Here is a 27,491-nt window from a genome sequence, read left to right on the forward strand (position 1 = left end):
CACTGTTGACAAGACCTGGACATTTTCTCATGGTTCTTTTTTTTTTTTGTCTGCATGGTGACATTCTTTTTAAGTGATCACCTTCACAGAACTATACAGTAGATCTACTATATTGTCTTGATTTCTATATCACCTCAAGAAATCAAAGCAAACAGTTAGGATTGTTACCTTACTAATTACACTGAGGTTTATTTTGAAAGCAGTTTGCTTCCCTCTTTCCCACGCTTCTGTGTTGCTCTATTATCCTAGTTATGCTGCTCATCCAGCCTTTCATTACTAGCATTGTCATATTCACTGATCTTGCCGTTATGTGTAAAATATACAGGTGAAACTCGAAAAATTAGAATATCGTGCAAAGTTCATTTATTTCAGTAATACAACTTAAAAGGTGAAACTAATATATGAGAGACTCATTACATGCAAAGTGAGATATTTCAAGCCTGTATTTGGTATAATTTGGATGATTATGGCTTACAGCTTATGAAACCCCAGTCACAATCTCGGGTACCCTTTGCTCAGGGGATATGGATTAATTAGCTGACTAGAGTGTGACACTTTGAGCCTAGAATATTGAACCTTTTCACAAAATTTTAATTTTAAGCTCTATTAATGCAATTCCTTTTAATTTGCATTACTGAAATAAATGGACTTTTGCACAATATTCAAAATTTTTGAGTTTCACCTGTATACAGCTCGCCTCCACCTCCTTGCACAGATCACAGAGCATACCTGAAAACTACTATGGAAGTCAGTGAATCAGCTCTACTCTACAATCCGCTATGGTCCTAGGAACTGCTGTAAAGCACATTTCTGAAATGTTTTTTAGCCTTTTTCACACGTCAGTGAATCACTGAAGTGTAATGTCCGTGGTCTCCATGGACTGCACAAATATCCATTGACTTGACTTAAATGTACGTATTCACACATCGAACCGTGAGATGGTGGTGACACTACGGAAGCATTCCCTATTTCTCGCCCATTTTCCTTGGGGGACACAGGAGACCATGGGTATAGCTCAGCTCCCTAGGAGGCGTGACACTAAGTGAAAACTGTTAAGCCCCTCCTCCAGCAGCCTTACCCTCAGCCTGGAGAAAGACGATACAAAAGAAATTTATCACCAGTCCGCAACAATGCTGTGCTGCAGGTCCGAAAAGTGTTGTGGGGTCAGTCACGCTTTAAACAGGTATAAATATAGAGTTCGGACCGCGCATATCATCAAGGCCAGGAGAAAGAGACAGCCAGTTTTTGCTTAGTGTCCAAGGAGGCAAGACACTCCCTGCTCTGCAGGGCTGTTTTCTCCTTTCTCATTTATTATTTTTTTTCTTTTTCTTCCAGTCTTCTAGACCTCTCTTTCTCCCGGGGTTGAGCTGCGCCAGTGCCGGTCACCCGCACTGCTGCCACCCCCACAGAAGGCAAGGTGGGCCAGGTCAGCCTAGCTCCCCTGCATCCCGCCAGCGCAAGGGTCGCCCGCACGTCGAGTCCCTCTTCCAGAGTCCGGCCATTACGGTGCCAGTAGCTGAAGGGGCGACCCTGCTGGAACCGACCAAGGGTGAAGACGGCTGATGGTGAGAGAGTGGCTTCTCCAGCCCTACTTCGCTACCGGAGGAGGGGGTTCTACCCTACGTTCTTCCCGCCTGGAGGTTCCTCCTCCCCCAGGGGATCGCTACGCCGCCCCCTGGCCGGATCCCAGTTAACCCCTTAGGTACCGGCCATCTCCATGGGCCGGCTCCCGTATAGAGGAGGCCCTCTGAGATCCGGGCCTTCCTCATGGGCCTGCATGGTGGCCCCTTCCTGCCTCTCAGAGAGGCTGTGTCATTTAAAAAAAAAAAATTTGTATCAAAGTTGTACGCTATGGAAGTCTTGTTGGCTGCGCTGGACGCTGCAGCCTGATCTCGGTAGAGCTGGCCAGGTGCATGCCCCCCTTTCCATAGGCGGCATGTTGCGCTCCCCGCACATGGCGCTGGCCAAAGTACATGCCCCCTTCCCTGGGTGGAATTTTGCAGTCACCCCCCCGAGTACAGTGTCTGCTGGGTGCATGACCCCTTTCTACAGACGGAATTCCGCACCCTCACCGCTTACGGTACTGGCCTTGTGCATGACCTCCTTCCATAGGAGGAATTCGGCACTCTCACGGGATCTGCTGCCGGCCATGTGCATGCCCCCTTCCATAGGCGGAATACTGCACTCTCACTGGAGGTGCTGGCCACGTGCACAACCTCCTTCCATAGGCGGAATTATGCACTCTCACTGCATTCGATGCCGGCCATGTGCATGCCTCCTTTCCTTAGGCGCCATAATGCTCTCTCACTGCCTGTGGTTGTTCTCTCGCCGGTACGTTGCTGGCCATGTGCACGACCCCTTTCCATCGGCGGGGTGCTTGCACTCTCACCAGATGTGGTGCTGACCACGTGCGTGACCCCCTTTCTTAGGCGGAATACTGCACTCTCACCAGATACGTTGCTGGCCATGTGCATGACCCCCTTCCCTGGGTGGAATGCTTGCACTCCCACTGGATGCGGTGCTGGCCATGTGCATGACCGCCCCTCATTTCATAAGTGGAATTTTGCACGCTCAAGGGACTCAAGGCTGACCTTGTATGTGCTGTGCTGGCCTCATGCATGTCCTCCTTTATTGGTGGGGTAGTTGCACTCTCACGGGATACGGTGTTAGTTGGATTATTGCACTATCACTTAATGCAATGGTATCCATGTGCATGTCCCCCTTCCCTAGGCGTTCCTACTGGATACAGTGCGGCCATGTGCATGACCCCCTTCTGGGCGGAATATGGTATGCCCTACTTCTCTGAAGTCGGTATTGGTCTTGGGCATCACCCCCTTCTTAGGCGGGCCTTTACACTCTTGCCGAATGCAGTGTTTGCCAGGTGCATATCCCCCTTTTTCTAGGCGGACTGCTTGCGTTCCATCGCATACTGTACTAGTCTTGTGCATGACTCCCTTCCAGGTGGCATATTGCACTTCTGTAGATACTTTGGAGCTCTGTCGATGGCCCCCCTTCCCAGAGTGAATATTTACAGTGGGTTTACATTCATGCGCGCTCTGTGCATTGTATGGGCCGTATATGCCTTCTCCTCCCGTAGGTGGGTTGGCATTCTCACTGCTTACGGGGCTGACCGTACGTATGTCCCCCTTCTTCCCGCGACATACGTGTTTCTCTTGGGATACGATACTAGCCGCACACGCCTTACACTCTTCTCCGAAGAGATCATTCTGCTTCCACCTGGTCCGGACGTGGTCTACTTGCTCTCTGCCTGCACCGAGCTAGGCGGTGCTCATTCTCGGGTTTGAACAGTATTTTGCGGTTCCGCTTGTGGCAGTATCCACCATGCTCGTTGGCCCTTCCACCTGTGGAGTGTTCATGGCTCCTGGATGCGTACCCGTTTTGTCCTCCTCCTGCTTTGGTTCCCTGCGCAAGCGGTCTCATGGACGAGAGGGCTGTCTGCAGCGCCCTCACCTACTCTGACGGGACTACGGTTCCCGTTGGCTCTGGCGGGACTACGGTTCCCTCACCTACTACCATTCCCTCCTCTTCGGATGTGGTGTGGTATGAGTCCTTCCTATGGGCGCCCTCTGCACTTTAGTGCCGCTCTGCTGCCAGGTTCGGGCCGCTCTTCTTTGGAGGCTTCGGTTATGCCAGGTCCGGGGGACCTCCACCTTGGGTTCTTCAGGGTGTTCGCCTTCTGCGAGGCGGTGAGCCGGGTGACAGAGTATCGGGTGTTCTGCCTTTGAGCTGTCCTACTCTGACTACCCTGTTACCCACTCCTCCTTTCGGCGTCTGCCTCGACTGCTTCTTCTCGCCGTCTCTGTTTTGGCTCCTGCTCAGGGCATATCCCTCCGATGTTGCTTCTGCCCTGGTCAGGCTTCAGAGGCTGTTCCTTCACAGCCCTCTCCTCGGGAGAGTATGGTTGTTGTCTTGGATGATTCCGGAGTTCCTCTTGTGACCTTGGACCGTCTCCCTCGTTCACACTAGCTGTACTGGCCGTGTGCTCACTTACCGTACCTACCGCGTTCTGTCCTCACGTTTGTGGCAGATTGCGTTTTTCCGTTTCTAGCCAGGGGTCCTGCTGTAAACTTACCTTCTCGGTAAGTTGACCCCCAGGCTTGAATCTGGGTCTCTACAGTAGTAACTGTAGCACTTCTATTCCTTGCCATATTGGCCCTTAACTGGTAGGCCGTAGCCTCTCACTCCCTGTACTGGTAATCCGTTCGCTCTAGTCTGAGGTAGTGATGGTGCCCTCCAATTATACCTCATCCGTCTCAAGGTTAGTTGTCTCTGCCTTACCTGCCGTTTTTTTTGTTCCGCGACTACTATCTTCCTGCTGTACTGCGGGTAGCTGCATTGCGTTCTACAGCAAGGCCATCCTCATCCCTTCCTGCTGTTGTCCCTGCTTGAGGACTACTCTTCGGTCAATTAGTATCCTTAAACCTTCCTCAAGGAATGGTAGAACCCCTTCCTCCGGTAGCACCATCGACATGGACTTTAGCCTGACTTGTCCTGGCATCTGTCGGCTACTGGACGGACCCCTTCGGTTCTTTCCGTCCGCTCTTCTGCTCCCCCACTCCGGGTGGCTACGGGACGGAGTTGCTCGTGGGCCGATGAACCAGCTTTGCCGGACTCTTCCGCCCGTGCTACTGGTCTGCGCCTGATCACGTGCTTCGTCCAGGGTCTATAATCGGTCTTGGAAATCTTACCTGCGGTTCTGTGGGAAGCTGGGCGTTCCCCCCCACTCCGCCTTTCTCTCCCCACGGTTCAGTCCTTTCTCCAGTCCGGCCTGGGACTGGGACTCTGTTCCTTGAAGGGTCAAGTGTCGGCGCTATCCATCCTCCTCCGGCGTCCCCTGGCCCCTCCATGGGGTGGCTCATTGGTTCCTCTGTACCGTCCCCCGGTACCGCCCTGGGAACTAAATACTGTGCTCTCGGCGCTCCAAGCTTCCCCCTTCGAGCCGTTACAGAAGATCTCTCTACGCCTCTGTCCTGTAGGTCCTATTCCTTGTGGCCATCATGTCTCTCAGACGGGTGTCTGAATTAGCGGCCTTTTTTTTCCTTGTTCCGAGCCTTTCTGTCCTTCCCCGCGACAAAGCTGTTCTCCATCCCGTCCCTTCCTTCCTTCTGACAGTGGTATCTGCCTTTCATCTCGACAAGGCCATCGTCCTCTCTTCCCCTTCCCACCCCTGGGAACGGACACTGTGCTGCTTGGATGTTTTTCGTGTCTTGAAGATTTACTTGGAGATTACCGACTCTTTTCGGCGCTCTGACTCTTTTTGTGGTAACTGAAGGTCCGCGCATAGGGTTGCTGGCCTCTAAGTTGGTTTTCGCCCGCTTCATCAATTGGCTATTGCTGACGTTACCGCACCAGGGGCAAGGTTCCATCTTTCGGTGTCGCTGCTCATTCCACCAGAGCGGTCGGTGTCTCTTGGGCCAGCAGACATCGGGCTTTGGCCGAACATTTGTGCACGGCGGCCACTGGTCTTTCTTGCATGCCTTTACCAAGTTCTACAGGGTGCATACTCATGCATCGGCGGATGCTGCCTTGGGCCGCCTGTTTTTTGCAGGCGGCGGTTCTTTGATGCCTACGGGTGCTTCGCCTTGGAGCTGTGGTCCCTCCCCTCTTGGACTGCTCTCGGACGTCCCATAGTCTCCTGTGTCCCCCAAGGAAAATGGGCGAGGAAAACGAGATTTTTGTATAACTTACTAGTAAAATCTCTTTCTCGCTCTTCCTTGGGGGACACAGCACCCACCCATTCATTTTGTTTTTAATACACGGTTACAGACTTGGTTTACTGCATTGGGTAGTTGGCTGGTTGGTTCCACATTGTTGGTCATTGCCTTTTCTCACTACTTGGACACGCAACTGGCTGTCTCTCTCTCCAGGCTGAGGGTATAGCTGCTGGAGGAGGGGCTTAACCGTTTTCACTTAGTGTCACGTCTCCTAGGGAGCTGAGCTATACCCATGGTCTCCCGTGTCCCCCAAGGAAGAGCGAGAAAGATTTTACTGGTAAGTTATACAAAAATCTTTTTTTGGCTGCGATTATGGATCCCCCACCTACATCATAGTCTATGGGTTTCCTTGAAAAGCATGAACACAACACAAATGCAATGTTTGGTCTGTGGCTTTCACAGATTATTTCTAGGAGATGCTCCGGAAACAAATTTTCAGCCTAGCAGTGTCTTATCAAACACAGAAGACACATGGAGGTTAAAAAAAATTGACACAAGGACCAAACATTATGGTAATTCTTCATGGACATCTTCACGGATGTGTGAAAGAGGGATTAATGGCCACCCCTATAATGTTGTTCAGAAAATAGAATTTAATAAATCTACAATCAGGAGAATGAAACGAGATGAGAAAAATAAATCTATATCAGTATCTGGTTTTAATTGATAAGGAATGTATCTCCAAAAGCTACTTAAGTTCTGATGCTGGATTATGAGCCTCAGCAGAAGGACTGGATGTGCTACATATTGGGGTGCCGCACCCAGTTCTGGTCTCTGCTTCTATCCCCTACTTTTTCTGAATTTCCTATACAAGCATGAACATCTGTTTGACAAATGCTTGGTTTTCTCATCTAAAGGTCTGGTGAATGACAAAGACTCAAAACATTCTATTGCTGAAGGAGAAGCTCTAGAGTATGAGGATGATGAAGAGGAGGAGGAAGCTGGAGCAGAGACGGAGGAGCAATCTGGGAATGAAAGTGAAATGAACGAACCAGAAGAAGATGTAATTATACTTCATAATTTCATTGTATTGGTTAAAAGCTAAATATAGAAAATTAAAGGGGTTGTCTCATTACAGCAAGTGGCATTTATCATGTAGAGAAAGTGAATACAAGACACTTACTAATGTATTGTGATTATCCATATTGCCTCCTTTGCAGGCTGGAGTCATTTTTCCATCACATAATACACTTCTCATTTTCATGGTTACAACCACCCTGCAATCCATCAGCAGTGGCCGTGCTTGCACATTTATAGTCAAAAGTGCCAGCCTCTCTGTTGACCGGGACCATGGGAACTCACATAGGCTGGTGATTTTTTTCTACAGTGTGCCAGCACCACCACTGTTGCTGGATTGCAGGGTGGCCGTAACCATGGAAGCGAGCAGTGTATAATGTGATGGAAAAATGAATCCAGACAGCAAAGGAGGCAATATGGAGAATAACAATACATTAGTAAGTGCCTTGTATTAACTTTCTCTACATGATAAATGCCACTTGCTGAAGTGAGACAACCCCTTTAACACAGTAGATCAGTTGGTTTGGAGAATTCCAGAGTTTCAGTAATTAAAGGGGTATCTTGGTTATTATCCCTCTATCGACAGTATCCACAATACCGATCTTATAGTTCCCTATCCTGTGGATAGGGGATTATTTTATATAACCAGATTACTCCTTTAAAACAAGGCCCTGTCACCTCTCTGGACATGTCTGTCCTTGGTAACCACCCAGGATATAACAGTTCTGGAGCATCTTTTATTAGAACTCTGGGTTATTCCATCTTGTTCAACCTAGAAATGTATGAATACATTGACAACTGGATGTTACCTTTCCCCTTGTCCATGGGTCAGCATAGCCTAAAATTGTCCAGTCACTGCTAACAATGCAAGAGGGTGTATATATACAAATTGACAGCACTCCAGAGTTGAAGGTTAAGTAATTAATGATTTTATTCAGCTGGACATAATTTCAGGCAACGTTTCGGGCTATATGCAGCCCTTCATCAGGCCCAGTGTGGGAAGCATCAGCGTGGAAGCCAGCATGAGAGAGGGTGTAGGCACACTCCATTGGTAAGGGAAAAGGTAACACCCAGAGGTCACGCTGCATTTTTCTGGAATATAAAAAATACTTCTCATAGTATTTTTGAGGAGTATTTGTAGCCAAGGAGAAGTTGCAAGAGTTGCAGTGACTGAAATAAATAATACGAAGGCCTACATATGTTAAGTGGTTGCTTTTTGTGCAGTGACCCATTACAAGTCTACTCTATAACTGCCTGCAATGCATAAATAACACATTTAGATATTTAAAATTTATCTGACAGAAGATGAGACTGAATACTTACCTTTCCAAAATCACCAAATCAGGCACTAAGGGACTAGAGCAGTAAAGCATGCAAAATTCAACATGGTAACAATGGACCTGGTCTGGCCATGGTGGCAGTGGGCAGCACTCTGGAAGGTGAAACCAGAGTGGAGGACTGGTGGCAGTAGTGGTAGTGTGGTGGCAAAGTGACATTAGAGCTGGGAGGGAGGAACTTAGTAACTAATGCCATACCCCCAGCCCCTAGTCTCCTCAATAACTAGTGCACACCAGCTGATATGTTCAAACTGCTGTCAAGTCACCATTTTAACTGTGACTACCACAAATATCTTACAGTGAATATGTGGCAGCAATGTTTTTTTAATTGCTGCATTTTCATGGCAGTAACAATACAAACTGCAACTTCATTGCACCTTCTGAATATACCTGTCCCTAAGACATGCGCAGACACCTGGCACCTTTTGTACCAAACAAAAATAATACATTCCTGGGAAGCGCTGGTTAGGGTTACAGGCAGGTAATCTGCGGGCAGCATTTTATAGAGCAGGAGGAGCAGATTGATTATATAGGTTTATAGGAAAAGATTTGGTAAAACTTTGTCATTTATTCATTTAAATTCCTGCTCTCTCTGGGCTTTGAAGCCAAGAAGGCGGTCGTCCTATCAGTGATTGACAGCCTAACCTCTATGACTGTGTATACAGAGATAGCTGTTAGTCACTGATAGGACCACCTTCTTGGCTTCAAAGCCCAGAGAGAGCAGGAATTTAAATGAATGATATACAGGTTATTCTCCATATTTTCCCACAAAACTATATATAACGTGGCTTAGCTCCTCCTGCTCTGTAACATGCTGATTATGTAGAATTTTCATGGTGACAGGTTCCCTTTACATAAGCCCCTGGGTGGCACTGGCTAGGGTTTACATAAGCCCCTGGGTGGCACTGGCTAGGGTTTACATAAGCCCCTGGGTGGCACTGGCTAGGGTTTACATAAGCCCCTGGGTGGCACTGGCTAGGGTCGCACACTATAGGAAAAAACATTGGCCCCTCTGGTGGTCGGGAGCAGAGGCTGCTACTTTTTCCTATAGTGTGCAAGCACAACCACCGCTGCTGGATTACAGAGTGGTCATAACTCCTGGGTATTGGTAACATTTAAAGGGAACTTGTTAATGTCATCAACTTTATGATGACCTCACTGAGGACAGTATAAAGTAGTGACAGAAATGCTGGTCTCAGCGGTGTGTGTCACACATAAGCTAAAAGTGAGTGGTTGCTGAGAACCAGCATCATAATCATTGCAGCCCAGGCCTGGAAAAGAGTCTAATCTACCTGAGAAGAGTCCGTTATCCTACCTGAACATAATTGTCAGTTCTCTCCTAGAGAGAAAAGGGAGAAAACTTGGTAGAAGCCGGTCAGTCATCAGCAGGTGGTAGGGAGAGCAGGAATTCATGAATAACCAGGACTCTTTCAGGCAACCGTGACTCTTTTCCACGCCCGTGCTCCAATTATTATGATGCTGGTTCTCGGCAACTAATTATGTTTAGCTCATGAATGGCACACCGCCGAAATCAGCATTTCTGTCACTACTTTTTATGCTGCCGTTAGAATGGGTAGCATAAAGTTAATGACCGGTTCCCTTTAGGGTCCATTCACACATCCGTGTGTTTTGCGGATCCACAAAACATGGACACTGGCAATGTGCGTTCCGCATTTTGCGGACCGCACTTCGCCGGCACTATAATAGAATATGCCTAATCTTGTCTACAATTGCGGACAAGAATAGGACATGTTCTATTTTTTTTTTCGGGAACAGAACTTGCAGACCCGGAAGTGCGGGTCCGGATCCGGGCAGCACATTGTGTGGCCCCATAGAAATGAATGGGTCCGCAATTCCGTTCCGCAAAATGCGGAACAGACATGCGGACGTGTGAATGGACCCTTAAGGCTGGGTTCACACAAGCGTGTCCGGATTAGGTCCGGATGCGTCCCGGTGTGTTGCGGCAAAACCGCGCGAGTAGGAATGCAATTGCAGTCAGTTTTGACTGCAATTGCGTTCCGATGTTCAGTTTTTATCGCGCGGGTGCAATGTGTTCTGCACGCGCGTGATAAAAAACAGACACTGGTACCCAGACCCGAACTTCTTCACAGAAGTTCAGGTTTGGGTTAGTTGTAGTGTAGATTGTATTATTTTCCCTTATAACATGGTTATAAGGGAAAATAATAGCATTCTGAATACAGAATGCATAGTACAATAGGGCTGGAGGGGTTTAAAAAAATAAACTCATTAACTCACCTTCTCCTCTTGATCTCGAAGTTCCCGGTCTCTTCTTTACTTGAGTTGTGGGCTAAAGGACCTTTGAGTTGAGTTTACTGATGAGTTGTGGGCTAAAAGACCTTTGGTGACGTCAGATCACATGCTCCAATCACATGGTACATCACCACGGTGATGTAGCATGTGATCTGACGTCACCAAAGGTCTTTTAGCCCACAACTCATCAGTAAACTCAACTCAAAGGTCCTTTAGCCCACAACTCAAATAAAGAAGAGACCGGGAACTTCGAGATCAAGAGGAGAAGGTGAGTTAATGAGTGTATTTTTTTAAACCCCTCCAGCCCTGTTTTACTATGCATTCTGTATTCAGAATGCTATTATTTTCCCTTATAACCATGTTATAAGGGAAAGTAATACAGTTTATAGACTGTCACCTAGCAACCATGCGTGAAAATCGCACCGCATCCGCACTTGCTTGCGGATGCTTGCGATTTTCACGCAACCCCATTCACTTCTATGGGGCCTGCGTTGCGTGAAAAACGCAGAATATAGAGCATGCTGCGATTTTCACGCAACGCATAAGTGATGCGTGAAAATCATCGCTCATCTGAACAGCCCCATAGAAATGAATGGGTCCAGATTCAGTGCGGGTGCAATGCGTTCACCTACCGCATTGCACCCGCGCGGAAATCTCGCCCGTGTGAACGCAGCCTTAATGTGATGGAAAAACTGAATCAAGCCAGCAAAGGAGACATCATATAGTACAGTGGTTCTCAACCTTTCTAAAGCCGTGAAACCTTAATACAGTTCCTCATGTTGTGGTGACCCGCAACCATTACATTTTTTTCCTTGCTACGTCATAACAAATTTTGCTACTGTTATGATGACCCACCAAAAACACACACAGACACCAATACACCAAATGTTAATTCAAATACAGTATTCATTCATAACCACAGAACTTTAGCATAAATACAAAATATTTGTAAACCAAATAAATAACTTTAAAATAAATAATAAACAACAAATACCCCCTAAAAAATTAATCAGTGGTGCGCACAGTACCCCTCAAATAAATAACTCAGTGGTGCTCACAATACCCCCCCCCCCAAAAAAAAATCAGTGGTGCTCAGGGTACCCCTCAAATAAATAAATCAGTGGTGCTTCATGTCCCCCCCCAAATAAATAAATCAGAAGTGCTCAGGGTCCCCCAAATAAATAAATCAGCGGGGCTTCAGGTCTCCCCCAAATAAATCAACGGTGCTCAGGGTACCCCCAAATAAATAAATCAGTGGTGCATCAGGTTTCCCTCAAATAAATAAATCAATGGTGCTCAGGGTCCCCCAAATAAATCAGCGGTGCTTCATGTCCCCTCAAATAAATTAAGCCTTGCTCAGCCAAATAATTAAAATAAAATTAGCCAGGCTCAATTAAATCATTGGTGGCAGTGGTGCTCAGCGGCGGTGTCATTAACGAAAAAACTCGGACCTCAGCAGACAGGCTTACCCGTCCAGACGTCAGGCTCCTTCAAGCACAGGCAGTGATAGGACATCACTTCCTGTGCGCGAGGATAAGGGGCCGCTGCCGTTGTGCGGGCGACCCACAATAGGAAGCCTCAGGCCCCCCCCCCCCCCCCCCCGGAAAGGGCCGATCGACCCCCAAAGGGGTCGCGACCCCTAGGTTGAGCACCGCTGATATAGAGAATCACAATACATTAGTAAGTGCCTTGTATTGACTTTCTCTACATGATTAATGCCACTTGCTGAGATGACACAACCCCTTTAAGTTATTACAGTTGTAAAGCAATTAGAGTCTTTGACTAGACAGTGACTTTTGTTGCTCAACATGCGCAGCCCATAGTAATGTAACGAGTGGCTTATAAGTTCAGTGTTTGTGTGAAATCCCTTGAAAAAATTCAATTCAGTCGCACAAATCTATCCAGCATGCACAGAAAAATGTCATTTTTGTTAGGAGGAACAGAATAAACATAGGGTGAGGAGAATAGGTGACTAAAAGTGCACATTACATGCAGGGGCGGACTGAGAAGCCTCAGGGCCCCCAGGCAAAATAAATCAAGGGCCCCCTTACAGGCCCCACCCATGTTCTGCTGCAAGCCCCACCCACGTGTATAGGACCAGGCCCCTCCTGAGTCCTATCCTATACAGGTAAGTATTACGATTCGCGACTAGGGTGGCCACTTGCTTCACCCTAAAAAGGACATTCTAGGCCACACCCTCAACCTGATAAACCACGCCCCTCTCCCAGTAAGTGCCCGGCAAAAGAAAAAAAATACGTCACTATAGCGCTTTTGCTTTACTGGACTCTGCGGGATGGAAAAGCGCTGTCATATTAACCTAGTTCAGCAGTCCTGAGTCCCCCATTCACAGTAGTTATTAACCCCTTTTACTAGTCCCCTCTTCAGTGAAGAGGGGACTGCTGAAGGGGTTAATAAATACTGTGAACGGGACATTTGAAAGGGGTTAATAATTACTGTGAAGGGCCTTCAATAGTTATTAACCCCTTTCAGCAGTCCCCCATTCACAGTATTTATTAACCCCTTTCAGCAGTCCCCCATTCACAGTTTTTATTAACCCCTTTCAGCAGTCCCCCATTCACAGTATTTATTAACCACTTCAGCAGTCCCCCATTCACAGTATTTATTAACCCCTTCAGCAGTCCCCCCTTCACTGAAGAGGGGACTAGTGAAAGGGGTTAATAAATACTGTGAATGGGGTTAATAACTACTGTGAAGGGCCTTCAGTAGTTATTAACCCCTTTCAACAGTCCTTCATTCACACTGGTATTTATCAGACTTTTTTATAACTTATTTTTCACCCCGGCCCTGCCACAGCCCACAGCAACAGCAGCGCCGCCAGCCCAGCACAGTCTTTCAATTTCTTTCAGACCAGATATGGCTGAGACATAAAGCTGCCTAGGCTACCACTTAACCCAAAACCACTACCTCAGCGAACTCTGTGCCCACGCTCCTCAGAGTTCCCTTCCTTCTCCTTCGAATCCTGCAGCGCCAATGAGTGCGCGAACAGCGCTGCGGTGTGTGTGTGACGTCAGTGCGGTGCAGAAGGAACACAGTGACGACTGACGTTATGTGCACTGACCACGTCCGAAGTGCCCGACCACTCAGTCCGCCCCTGATTACATGTACAAGTCAAAGCGATAGTCAGATATTTAAAAGATGAAAATGAAGGAGGAGGTGCTGTGGATGCTGGGTGTCAGGGAGGTGTGCCAGCATACCAGTCTGCATTGGCTAAGGTAGTTAGATGCAGGGCTACCAATATAAATCTTGGCTTGGGTGAGGGAAGGTCTTTCTTACTACTCTCTTATGATATATTTGTGTGCTAATAGTTATGTATTAGTAATTACACTTGTGAAATAAGTAACATGAATATTTAAATTCTACATTTTAGGAGGCTTCGGAAAATGAAGAAGAAGAGAGGGAGGAAGAAGAGGAGGAAAATACAGATTACATGACTGACTCAAACAAGGAAAATGAGACTGATGAAGAAAACACTGTATGTAACCAAATCGGCTATGATTTGTGTTAGAATTCTCAGTTCCACGTCCCTTAAAGGGGCTCTCTAGGGAAAGTAAAAAAATGGAAATCATCTAATTATAAATAACTTTATTGGCAGAACATTCCTATATTATTTTTTTTCTAGGGGGAGGGGGTTTAGTGTAGTAATTTAAAAGGGCTACCGTCCTGTTAAACAGAAACCTTTCCTAGAACTTGACTAGGAAGGGGCTTTAGAGCTGGATCAAGGAGGCTGCGGAGCAGTAACTGTAATACATTCTTCCTGGTCAGGCTGACTAGATGTGAACTGTGTGCCTAGCCAGTCTGATCTGCAGAATCAGATAGCTGATAGAGGAACAGCCGGGGAGAGATATAGTGCTGCCACCTGAGGCAGGCATTGGAGCATCTCATGCTTCGATGTGCTCCCTTGCCCTGCGCTAAATCAGGGCACAGGCTCTTTTGTTTATCATAACACACTGCCGGGCGGAAGCTTCCGCCCAGCAGTGTGTTCGGTGACGTCACCGGCTCTGATGGGCAGGCTTTAGCGCTGCCCTAGCCGTTTTACTGGCTAGGGCAGCGCTAAAGCCCGCCCATCAGTGCCAGTGATGTCACCGGGCTTCCTGGCAGCCCCAAGGAGAGCCCAGAACGTCACCGGATCTCTCCAAAAAAAAAACTCTTGAACTCCTTTTAAAGGGCTTCTGTCACCCCACTAAACAGTTTTTTTTTTTTTTTTTTTGGGTTACTTATGCCTATAATGCGATTTATGCATACATACTGTAATTAATCATTTTCGTTCAGCAGATTCTGTTAAAAACGTACTTTTAAAATATGCAAATTACCTTGCTACCAGCAAGTAGGGCGGCTACTTGCTGGTAGCAGCCGCATCCTCCTATCCTAAAGATGCCCCCTCCGCATGCTGATTGACATGGCCAGCGGACGGGATCGTCCTCTGGCTGGCCCTGTTTGCATTCAAAATCTGGCGCCTGCGCCGTACCTGTCTTCAGTTGGCGCAGGCGCACTGAGAGGAGGACGCTCGCTCTGTCGCTCCTTCCTCAATGCGCCTGCGTCGGGTGTAGATGTGACGTCATCGGCGCAGGCGCATTGAGGATGGAGCGAGCGTCCGCCTCTCAGTGCGCCTGCGCCGACTGAAGACAGGTACGGCGCAGGCGCCAGATTTTGAATGCAAACATGGCCAGCAGAGAAAGATCCCGTCCGCTGGCCCTGTCAATCAGCATGCAGAGGGGACGTCTTTAGGATAGGAGGATGCGGCTGCTACCAGCAAGTAGCCGCCCTACTTGCTGGTAGCAAGGTAATTTGCATATTTTAAAAGTAAGTTTTTAATAGAATCTGCTGAACGAAAATGATTAATTACAGTATGTATGCATAAATCGCATTATAGGGATTATAAGTAACCAAAAAAAAATAATATATGTTTAGTGGGGTGACAGAAGCCCTTTAACCATTTCTGCTTAAGAGGAAAGTCCATTTGTCTTTTTCCATTCTCTTACATGTGTACTCCAATCAGTGTCTGTAATTTACTATTGTCCTTGGTACCACTAGTTACGAGTGCCCTAATAGATTGCATATATTATGTGTTTTAAAAAATATATATATTGTGATACAGCACAATATATTAGCCCATCTGACCCCTGTCTGTTATAGGTCTCCCTTGTTAAGACAATTTAGGGGGAGCATTGATCAAGCTCTGCACTCCAGAATTCTTTGTGCAAAATTTAGCAAATTTTCTCAGTGCGTCATTGGGGTACACAGAATAGACCATGGGTATAGCTGGTGTCACTAGGAGGCAGACACTAAGCCTAAAAGTGCTTCCTCCTCCCACAGGCTATACCCTTCTCACAGGGACTAAGCTAAATCAGGTTTAGCTTACTGTCTGTCTGTCTGCCTGCCTGCCTGCCTGCCTTGGCAGGTCTGTAATTTTTCCCCTCTTTTTATTATCATCACTTTTTTTTTTTCCAGGCTGTTCTCCCATGTTTCCCAAAAAGGTATTGCGGGCCTCCAAATCCACTATTACCTGCCAGCCTTAAATTGTAAGGCAGAGGAGGGGCAGTGATACTGACCATTTTTGTAATATACTTTTCATTACTGAAATTGTACATTTCTATTAGAAAAAATAGCTCCAAAGTGGCCCATTTTGAGCCTTAGTGACGCTCCTCTGTCTTCTGTTACATAACAGGGTAGACTTGCTGAACACTGACTGTTATCTGATCAGAAGACAGAGGAGCGTTGCTAAGGCTCAAAATGGCATTATGCATTCTCCCTTGGGGCATTCCAGGGCTATTCTCTCCTTTTCCCACGGAAATTCATCAGGCCTGGCCAATTATATAGTCCCTGGCTCCAGTGAGTCTAGGCCTTTTTGGAGCACAGGTTTCCATATCTCCCACTTCACTCTGGCCCCTCGTGAATAGTGTCGCCAGCTCCTGCTCCTCAAGTTTCAGCCCTTCAGGTACCAGGTCAGATCGCAGTGACTGCAGCGTTCTGATTAGGACATTCTTGGGGTACAAATCAAGATCGGTAAGATATGCTCTAGCTTGCTCTCTTCCCCCTCTCCCCCTCACTTTCCGACAGGGTCAGGCTTTGACCCTTTTCTTGTCATGTCAGACACTACAACAGAGCCCCACAGACATGGAGTGACCGAGGTCACTCATTTTGTGTATTACTTTTGACACACACAATTTCAGTGCGGTCTGTCGAACCCCCTTTGTGCTGCTTGCCTCCCACCCTGGCTGCTCCTACCACTTATCCTCCAGTGTACTTGGACTGCGCACATTCAATTACCAAAACGTCTCACAGACTAACAAGGCCATCTTGGAGATGCTTTGCTATATACCCACTTTTCAGCCTGGTACATCCCGGACACAGAGGATCCCACCACTAGGCATCAACGTGGGCAGCCAGGAAAACGCCTCAGATCCTCCCCTGCAACTACCTGCTCCATCTCCCCAAGATCCTCGATATCCCCCTCCCAGAGCACTGTTCTGAGGGAGATCTCTGAATCAGAGCAAACTCTGTATGATGAGCAGTCATCCAAACTCTCTTCTATAATATTATAATCTCATTTCAGCTGTGGTTGAAACCCTCCAGGTGAAAGGACGCATCAGGATCATAAAAGGGAAAACGTTCTTTAAGCCCCGTCCATCATGGCGTACTCACACAAACCTCACCAAGCCTTCTTCTTCCAAGTCCACCTTGGCAGGAATTGTGGCCCTCGTTCGAGCCCGCCTTGTGGAGGGAGGATTGTACATTTATTTCGGGGGGTCTGACTCGCCCTCATTTCAGGTGTTTGGGTACGAGAACTTGTATCAGATGTATACAAGATGAAGTTCTCCTCTGCACCTCCCTCTCGTTTCTTCCGAACATCCACCCCAGCTTCCCAGGCCAAAGCCTCAGCATTTTTCCAAGCCATCCATACACTGTTCTCAAGATCCACATCAGGTTTGTCCAAGTACAATACTTGCACATGGAATCTCTGTGCTCTGTGATTGCTTCCATGGAACTGGGGAAATTCTTGTCTTCCATATACATGCAAGATGCCTTATTCCAATCAGTATTCAGCACCATCAGTACCTAAGATTTGGAGACTGCTCCTTTCGTTTCCAATTCATGGCTGTCAATTCTCGCCCATTCCATTGGGGGACACAGACCATGGGTATAGCTTAGGCCATTACTAGGAGGAGACACTATGAAAATAAGAAAGAACAGCTCCTCCTCCACTGGCTATACCCCCATGCTCCAACAGGAGGACCTCAGTTTTAGCTTAGTGTCGGATAAGGAGGTGACACTCCTGCTCCTGCAGGGTTGTCCCTGTAATTTTTCTCTTCTCATGTTTGTTTTTTTTCTCAATAGAGGACGCAGGGTCGCATGGCGTCCCTGGTCTCTGTGGAGCGAGCGCCGGGGTCGAATGGACGTCCCCGGCTACCTCCCCTTCCCTCCCGAAGATAAGTGGAACCGGGCTTGACCTGCAGCTCTGGTGGCCTACCAGATCCAGGGTCACCTACTCCTGCCCTCTATCCAGTGCACTGCCACTCCTTGTGCAAGATAACTGAAGAGGTGACCCCGCTGGTCCGGAACAGAGGGTGAAGACTGCAGGACTCAGATAAGTACATCGGCTCTCCTGCAATCTCCCCCTCCCCCCGCACTAGCTGTGTGACGCGGTGCTTTAGGGCTCACCTGTGGATCAGAGTGGCTGCTGGATTGAGGGGGAGGAGGGATTCCTTTTTGGGGCTGTGATTAGTCGCAGCGCCTTGCTGCTGCGCCTGTTCCCGTTTGCGCGGAGGGCTTTTTAACCCCTTCATTCATGGCGGTGGACGCCATTTTCAGAGCCGGGGTCTGCCTTTTTTTTTTTTATATTTCCCGCGCGATCTGTGACGCGACTGGAGGGCGGAGCCTAACGCGTCTGCTCTGGCGCTTCCGCTTTGCTTCAGCGCTGCTCCACGCTTGGCTGCTCCACCAGCTCCTCACAGGTCACGGTAGGACTCTAGCGTTCTGCAAAGCTTGGGGACCCTGACTCTGGGATTGTCGCCATCATGCCTAAACCTGGGGCCCCCAAAAAATCTAAGGCGGCAACTCGGGTCCCTCTGGGATCCTGTAAGGTATGCCGCCTGCCACTATCGGTTACTGGATTTGCCTTGCCTCAGGATCATCCTCCTCCTCCCCCTCATCCAATCCAGCCCAGTCCGTCCACCGCCCCTTCGGAGCCCGCGGAGCCCTCCTGGGCCTCTGCCATATCTAGGGCGGCCACGGACTTGGCCCAAGTCTCGCGCGCAGCCATGGCCTTTATGGAACGCATGGCGGCCACGGATCCTGTGGTTAGCACCGCTCGACCGTTAAGAGGCAGCGTACGCAGCAGCATCCCTCCTCGGATGACTCTGCCTCTTCCCCTCGCAGGGACTACAGGTCTGAAGGGGAAAGGTCCGGCTCGGACGAGGACACGGAGCCAGAACCCTCGCCTAAGCTCTCCACCATGGTGGCAGACTTGGTCACGGCGGTCCGTGACACCTTTGACATCCAGGGGGAACCTCCTTCTACTAGTAGCCAGGAATTTCCCCTTTTCCACTCCAAAAAAACGGAGGCAGTCACATTCCCCATTCATGGCGAGTTCGCCAAGGTCCTTTCAAAGGCTTGGGAGCGCCCTAATCACTGTTTTCTCGCCCATATTCCTTGGGGGACACAGGAAACCATGGGTATAGCTCTGCTCCCTAGGAGGCGTGACACTAAGCGAAAGCTGTAAGCCCCTCCTCCATCAGCTATACCCTTCAGCCTGGAGAAGAGACTGCCAGTTTTTGCTTAGTGTCCAAGGAGGCAAGACACCCCCTGCTTATGCAGGGTTGTTATCCTGTGATTTTTATTTTTACGTATTTGTTGTTTTTTAACTCGGTTTTTTTTTTTTCTACCTACAGGGACAACAGAGGCGCATTAGACCCCTCTGTTTCTCCCGGGGTTGAGTTGCGCCAGTGCCGGTAATTCCGCACTGCCGCCTCCCCCACAGAAGACAAGGTGGACCAGGGCAGCCTCGCTCCCCTGCGTCCCGCCAGCTCAGGGTCGCCCGCACGCCAAGTCCCTCCCCCGGCTTCCTGCCACCGCGGTGCCAGGAGCTGAAGGGGCGACCCCCGCTGGATGGACTGAGGGCGAAGACAGCGTATGGTGAGAGTGGCTGCTCCAGCCTCCCCTTCCTCCCTCCCACCGCTGCTACCAACATGGCCGCTGGCCACTGCTACAATCCCGGACAAAACCGCCGCCCGCCCCCCGCCGCCCGCGACGGATTATCGGGACGTTACCGGGCTTAGTTGGAGGGCAGTCCTAGAACGCTGCCTTACAGGGACGGCTGCAGACATGCAAGCCGTCTGCTACATCTAGGCGCGGTGGGAGCCGTTTTCCTGGCATGAACGGCGCCATGTCATGGCCGGCACTTCAACATCCTTGGGGGTTAAAATCATTTTGCCGCGCGCGCGCGGCTCTGCTTCGGCTTCAGCGCAGCAGAGGGGGGGCGGAGCTTCCTTACACATTCAGCTCCGTGCTGCTGCGCTCCGCTACTTCCGGGTTCATCTCTCTGCCGTGCGATCCTGAAGCCATTCAGCTCCGTGCTGCTGCCTCTCCTCCACAGCCTCCTCAGTCTGTTCCCCTTACAGCTGCCGCTTGTATCTCCGGGTCTGGTAGGACTGTTTAACCCCCTCCGTGCCACAGTACTGTTGCTTGGTTCTCACTTTTAACTGCAACATCTTTCCACCATGTCAGACCCTTCTGCAGCCGCCAAGCCATGGTACCATGCCTGTACTGCTTGTAGGGAACCCTTTCCCCGGGGGCAGTCTGATCCGCACTGTACTGCATGCCGAGCTCCACCGCAGCCTCAGTCGCCCGCTGTGTCGCTCCCTGCTTCCTCTGACCCGCCTGACTGGGCTAGATCCCTGTCCCAGGCCGTGGAAAGCCTCACTCATGTCGTGGGCCGCCTAATAGACAGGCCACCTACCCCGCAGGACGCCTCTCTGACTGTCGCGCCCTCCGGGTCCACTGCTTCTGCCGCTGCAGCGGGTTCACCCTCTCCTAGTGACCCCTCCCGAGCTAGGCACTCTCAGAAGCGTATTAGAGTAGAGCGAGCCTCCTCCTCGGATGCCTCCCTCTCCCCGCCACGCGTGCGCACCCAGACGAGCCTCTCCTCTCCAAAGGATTCGCTCTCTGAAGGTGAATTGGCGGCTTCAGATTTGGAAATGGACTCGGCCCTGCCGTCCAAGCTAGCCTCAGTGATGGGTCAACTCATCTCTGATATACGTGACACCTTTAAGGTGCAGGATGACCCCCCTAGCTCGGACGCAGCTAGCGTCTCCTTTATCAGACCCAGGCAGGCCTCAAAAGTCTTTCCAATCCACTCTGATTTCTCCTCCGTGGTGTCTAAGGCTTGGGCTCGCCCGGACGCCCGTTTTGTCAACCCAAAGAAGCTGGACATTTGCTATCCTTTTCCAGCCGATGTCGTGGCCACCTGGTCTTCCCCACCCAAGGTGGACCCCCCTGTGGCCCGGCTGTCAAAGAACACGGCCATCCCTGTTCCCGACGGGTCCTCTCTTCAGTCAGCGGAGGACCGTCGCATGGAGACCCTGTCCAAGGGCATTTTTGCTGCCTCCGGTTCTGCCCTCAGACCGGTTTTTGCCTCTGCTTGGGCAGGGAAAGCAATCTCTGCTTGGGGTACGCAGCTGGAACAGGAGTTGGACTCGGACATCCCCATCCAGGACCTACGTTCCTTGGCCCAGCTTATTATTCGGGCCGGGAATTTTGTCTGTGAGGCCTCCCTTGATGCGGGAGCCCTTATTGCACGCTCCTCCGCCCTGGCAGTTGCCGTCAGGAGGGAGCTCTGGCTGAAGGTCTGGAAAGCGGACGCTGCCTCCAAACGTTCCTTGGCGGGGCTACCGTTTGCGGGTTCCCGCCTTTTCGGGGTCCGCTTAGACAAACTTATTTCAGAGGCCACGGGTGGTAAAAGCACCCATCTTCCTCAACCCCAAGCCAGGGGCGCCCCCCGCGGACGCCCTGGTGCGTCTCGTTTTCGGTCCTCCCGCAGGGCCTCTGGGGCTCCCACCACAGCTGCCGCTTCGGCTCCTCCCCAGGACAAGCGTAGGAAGCCGTTTTTTCGGGCGCAGCCCTCCTGGCGCAAGCCGCAGGCTGCCCGCACACCCGCAGCAAAACAGTCCTCTGCCTGAAGGCGCGCCCCCACCCACCCGGGTGGGGGGCCGGCTCCTCCTTTTCAAGGACGTCTGGACGGCTCACGTCTCCGACGCCTGGGCCCTCGAAATTGTGTCCTCCGGATACAAAATCGAATTTGCATCCTTCCCTCCGGATCGGTTCTTTCGCTCCCGCCCCACGCGAGACCCGAAAGACGCGGCTGCGTTCTCCGCGGCCGTTCAAGCCTTACTGGACAGGGGGGTGATTACCCCCGTTCCTCTAGAGGAAAGATTCCAAGGGTTCTACTCGAACCTCTTTGTAGTTCCCAAGAAGGGAGGTTCGGTGCGGCCCATTTTGGACCTCAAAAAGCTCAACCGTTTTCTCCTCCTTCGACGGTTTCGGATGGAGTCCCTCCGCTCCGCGGTGGCTTCCCTGGAGCAGGGAGATTTCATGTCTTCCATCGATATACAGGATGCCTACCTCCATGTTCCGGTAGCCCAGTGTCACCATCGCTTCCTTCGATTCGCCGTGGGGGACCTCCACTTCCAATTTGTCGCCCTTCCCTTTGGACTGGCAACAGCCCCCCGGGTGTTCACCAAGGTCCTGGCCCCGGTTTTAGCCTTACTCCGTTCCAGGGGTGTTTTTCTGCTACCGTACTTGGACGATATCCTCATCAAGGCTCCGTCCCTTTCTCAAGCGGTTGCCAGCGTGGATCTCACTCTAGAGACTCTGGCGAGGTTCGGTTGGGTCATCAACTTCCCCAAGTCCTCTCTTCCCCCCTCCAGGCAACTCGTCTTCCTGGGAATGCTTTTAGACACGGGAGCGGCGGAGGTACGTCTTCCCTCGGAAAAACGTCTGATCCTCCGTGGGGCGGTTCGGGGTCTCCTTCTCCACCGTCGACCGTCCTTCCGCTTCTGCATGCGGGTATTGGGGCAGATGGTTGCCTGCTTCGAGGCGATCCCATTTGCGCAGTTTCACTCCCGCCCTCTCCAACGGGCGATCCTCTCCTCCTGGGACAAATCGCCGCAGTCTCTGGATCATCCCTTCCATCTTTCGCCTCCGGTGCGGTCATCTCTCCGCTGGTGGTTACAGTCCCCTCTTCTGGGCAGGTCCTTTCTGCCACTCAACTGGTTGGTGGTTACAACCGATGCCAGCCTCTCGGGCTGGGGAGGCGTGTTTCCTCCCCGATCCGTCCAGGGCATTTGGTCTCCATCGGAGTCCAAACTCTCGATCAATGTCCTGGAACTGAGAGCGGCCCTTCTGTCTCTACGACACTGGACTCATCTGCTGAAGGGTCATCCAGTTCGTGTACAATCAGACAACGCCACGGCTGTGGCGTACATAAACCACCAGGGGGGCACTCGCAGCGCTGCCGCGATGCGAGAGGTCACCAGCATTCTCCGTTGGGCGGAAGCCCACGTCCCGGCCCTATCTGCAATTTTTATTCCAGGGGTGGACAATTGGGCGGCGGACTTCCTCAGTCGCACCACCGTCGACCCCGGCGAGTGGTCTCTTCACCCGGAGGTATTCGAGGCCATTTGCCTTCGTTGGGGCATTCCGGACGTGGACCTCATGGCCTCAAAATTCAATCACAAGGTCCCCGCCTATCTGTCCAGGGCCAGGGATCCGGGAGCTTGCGGAGCCGACGCCCTCGTTCTTCCTTGGCGAGGCTTCGCGCGCCCATACATATTCCCTCCCATCCCTCTCCTGCCCAAGGTCCTTCGGAAGATCGCGGCGGAAGGCGTCTCGGTGATTCTGGTCGCTCCGGACTGGCCCCGCCGGTCTTGGTATGCCGACCTCATGCTGCTCCTGGCAGACGCGCCCTGGCCACTGCCCGCCAGGGAAGATCTTCTCTCTCAGGGACCGATCTTCCACCCGCGTTTAGGGTCCCTACGTTTGACGGCGTGGTTGTTGAGACCACCGTCCTGACACGTAGGGGCTTTTCTGCGGACGTCGTCCGCACCATGATCCGCGCCCGTAAGCCGTCCTCTTCTAGGATCTATTATAGGACCTGGAGGACTTTTTTGGGGTTCTGTGCCGAGCTGGGGATTCCTCCGCTCCGCTTTTCTCTCCCCACCGTTTTGTCCTTCCTGCAGAGCGGACTGGCCCAAGGTCTAGGCCTTAGTTCTTTGAAGGGTCAGGTATCTGCGCTGTCCATTTTGTTTCAGCGCCCACTGGCCCCCCTTGGTCCTGTCAAGACCTTCCTTCAGGGCGTGGCTCACGCGGTTCCCCCGTATCGCCCTCCGGTACCGCCCTGGGACCTGAACCTGGTTCTCTCAGCGCTCCAGGCTTCTCCTTTCGAGCCTCTGCGGACGGTTTCCTTGCGACTTCTGTCCTGCAAGGTTATTTTCCTTGTAGCCATCACCTCTCTTCGGAGGGTGTCCGAATTGGCTGCACTCTCCTGTCTAGAACCTTTCCTAGTGTTCCACCAGGACAAGGTGGTTCTTCGTCCGGTCCCTTCCTTCCTTCCTAAGGTGGTCTCCGCCTTTCATCTGAACGAGGACATCGTTCTCCCCTCTTTGTGTCCTTCCCCTTCCCATCCGCGGGAGAGGAAGCTTCATCGCCTGGACGTTGTCAGGGCGCTCAAGATTTACCTGGAAGTAACCAGCTCTTTCAGGCATACTGACTCGCTCTTTGTGGTCCCGGAAGGGTCGCGCAGAGGGATGGCGGCATCCAAAGTTGCTATCGCTCGTTTTGTCAAGATGGCTGTTTCTGAGGCTTATCTCGCCAAGGGCAGGGTTCCTCCCCTTGGTGTTACCGCTCACTCCACTAGAGCGGTCGGGGCTTCCTGGGCTCAGAGAAATCGGGCTTCTTCGGAGCAGATTTGCAAGGCGGCCACTTGGTCCTCCTTGCACACCTTCACCAAGTTCTACAGGGTGCATACTCATGCGTCGGCTGACGCTGCTTTAGGCCGTCTGGTGTTGCAGGCGGCAGTTGATTGATGCCTCTGGTGTTGGTTGAGTTTGTTCTGGTCCCTCCCTTCTGGGACTGCTCTGGAACGTCCCATGGTTTCCTGTGTCCCCCAAGGAATATGGGCGAGAAAAGGAGACTTTTGTATTACTTACCAGTAAAGTCTCTTTCTCGCTCTTCCTTGGGGGACACAGCACCCGCCCTTCATTGGGTTACAGTTGTGGTTCCGGCTTGGTTGCCCCCGTTGGGGCTCGACAGTTCTTTTTCCGGTTGGTGGTTATCTTTCACTACTTGGACACGCAACTGGCAGTCTCTTCTCCAGGCTGAAGGGTATAGCTGATGGAGGAGGGGCTTACAGCTTTCGCTTAGTGTCACGCCTCCTAGGGAGCAGAGCTATACCCATGGTTTCCTGTGTCCCCCAAGGAAGAGCGAGAAAGAGACTTTACTGGTAAGTAATACAAAAGTCTCCTTTTTCTGCCACAAGGCGCATGGATACTCTTTATCCTTTCCCGGCAGATAATGTGCAGCAGTGGTCTTCTCCTCCTAAGGTCGACCCGCCGGTGGCAAGATTAGCTAAGAATACGGCAATACCTGTCCTGGATGGGTCCTCCCTACAGGACTTCTTTGACAGGCGTTTGGACTCTTTCCAAAGCCATCTTCACTCTGGCGGGCACAGGTCTGCGACCCGCGTTCGCCTCGGCCTGGGTAGCCAGGGCGCTTTTGGTGTGGTTGCAACGCCATCATCAGGACCTCGCGGAGCAGGATGCATCTGCGGACACCCTGAACTTCGTCCTCCAGATGTCCCAGGTGACAACATTCCTCTGTGAGGCCTCATTGGACGTCAGCACTCTCTTTGCGCGGATTTCGGCCCTCTCGGTCACGCAGCGCAGGGAGGTCTGGTTGAAGGTCTGGGACGCCGACGCTTCCTCCAAGCGCTCCCTCACTAACCTCCCCTTTGCGGGCTCCAAGCTCTTTGGTGCTAAGCTGGATGAGATTATCTCTGACGCTACGGGGGGCAAGAGTACACACCTGCCCCAGTCTAGATCCAAGCAGGCTTTCAGAGCCCGCCCCTCTGGCTCTAGAAACTAGGGCTGCACGATATGGGAATTTTGTGCGATTGCGATTAGGGCCCTAAAAATTGCGATAACGATATGCGATGCGATATTTTAAGGGAATTGTGCTAGAGGTCTATTTGCTTGGATTTTCCCATATGAGCCGCTGACGCGGCTGGGTATGACATAGTTATAGGGGATCTGTGGATGGCACTGTTATGGGGGATCTGTGGATGGCACTGTTATGGAGGGGATCTGTGGATGGCACTGTTGTGGGGGATCTGTGGATGACGCTGTGTTGTGGGGGATCTGTGGATGACGCTGTGTTGTGGGGGATCTGTGGATGATGCTGTGTTGTGGGGGATCTGTGGATGACGCTGTGTTGTGGGGGATCGGTGGAGGACGCTGTTATGGGGGGGATCGGTGGAGGACGCTGTTATGGGGGGGATCGGTGGAGGACGCTGTTATGGGGGGGGGGGATCGGTGGAGGACGCTGTTATGGGGGGGGAGGGAATCGGTGGAGGACGCTGTTATGGGGGGGATCGGTGGAGGACGCTGTTATGGGGGGGGGATCGGTGGAGGACGCTGTTATGGGGGGGGGATCGGTGGAGGACGCTGTTATGGGGGGGGGGGGGATCGGTGGAGGACGCTGTTATGGGGGGGGGGATCGGTGGAGGACGCTGTTATTGGGGGGGGGATCGGTGGAGGACGCTGTTATGGGGGGGGGGGTCGGTGGAGGACGCTGTTATGGGGGGGGGGATCGGTGGAGGACGCTGTTATGGGGGGGGGGGGTCGGTGGAGGACGCTGTTATGGGGTGGATCGGTGGAGGACCCTGTTATGGGGTGGATCGGTGGAGGACCCTGTTATGGGGTGGATCGGTGGAGGACCCTGTTATGGGGTGGATCTGTGGAGGACCCTGTTATGGGGTGGATCTGTGGAGGACCCTGTTATGGGGTGGATCTGTGGAGGACCCTGTTATGGGGTGGATCTGTGGAGGACCCTGTTATGGGGTGGATCTGTGGAGGACGCTGTTATGGGGGATATGTGCTATGACACATAGGGCCATGGGGGGGGGGGCAGCATAAGACATATAGCATCTTATGCTGGTCCCCCTCATGGCCCTATGTGTCCCCTCATGTGTCCTAAACTGTGCACATAACTGGCTTTGTGTGTAAAGTATTTTACTAGTGTGTAAAACAATCTCTCTCCTATTGATAACATGGCCAGCCTCTGTACTCACTGTCACTATGAATGCACTACAGCGAGCGGGAGCAAGCTAGCCGGCCGGCGCGTGACTGACGTCACTTAGTAACGCTCCTCCCACTTCAGGAAGCAGGAGCGTTACTAGGTGACGTTCACGCACCGGCCGGCCCGCTCGCTGCCGATTATTTTTTTAGATTTATCGTGCAGCCCTACTAGAAACCAGTCCTTTCGGCGCTTCTCCTCCTCCAGGTCTGCGACAGCCCCCTCCTCCGGCGGCTCTCAGGACTCCCGCAAGAAGCCTTCCTTTAAGCCTCAACCTTCCTGGTGCCCGCGGGCACAATTCCAGGGGAGTTCTGCCCGCGGTTCCCAAGCAGTCCTCAGCCTGAAGGGCCGCCCCCACCGCTTGCGGTGGGGGGCCGTCTGCTCTCCTTTCTTTTTTAACAAATCTCTTTTTATTTAAGAAGACATGAAAGTTAGACAAGACATTGAAGATATAATAATAATAGCATTTTAAAGTCTAGCAAATATCGTGTGATACTGATGAGACCAAAAAGAGATGAAGATGAGAGGGGGAGGGGTGGAGAAAAGAAGGGTGAAAGAAAATAAAGAGAGGGGGAGGGTAAAGAAGATGTGGGGAAAAAGGATGAGTGGGAACATAGCATAAACTGCATAATAACTTCATGACAAATGTTATTAAAGGTTGCAAATAAGGATAAGGATAAGCAGCTCAGCTTATAAAGTTATATGGAGCAGTATACAGGTTATGAAAAAATTATGTCACATTCAAAGCTGGTAGCATCTTAATAAT

At 51.1% G+C, this 27,491-nt stretch overlaps 1 protein-coding gene across 2 annotated transcripts in view; it reads left to right on the forward strand.

Annotated features, from left to right (window-relative positions):
• UPF2 (UPF2 regulator of nonsense mediated mRNA decay) overlaps window positions 1-27,491 on the forward strand; it is a 112,109-nt gene that overhangs the window by 55,531 nt on the left and 29,087 nt on the right. For both annotated transcript variants that reach the window (XM_040413210.1, XM_040413211.1), the window contains exons 16-17: window positions 6,593-6,738; window positions 13,749-13,853. In XM_040413210.1, the coding sequence (XP_040269144.1) occupies window positions 6,593-6,738; window positions 13,749-13,853 (251 nt within the window). The remainder of the gene's footprint in view (window positions 1-6,592; window positions 6,739-13,748; window positions 13,854-27,491) is intronic.

The sequence above is a fragment of the Bufo bufo genome, chromosome 1 (assembly GCF_905171765.1).
Source record: "Bufo bufo chromosome 1, aBufBuf1.1, whole genome shotgun sequence".
Taxonomy (NCBI): Eukaryota; Metazoa; Chordata; class Amphibia; order Anura; family Bufonidae; genus Bufo; species Bufo bufo.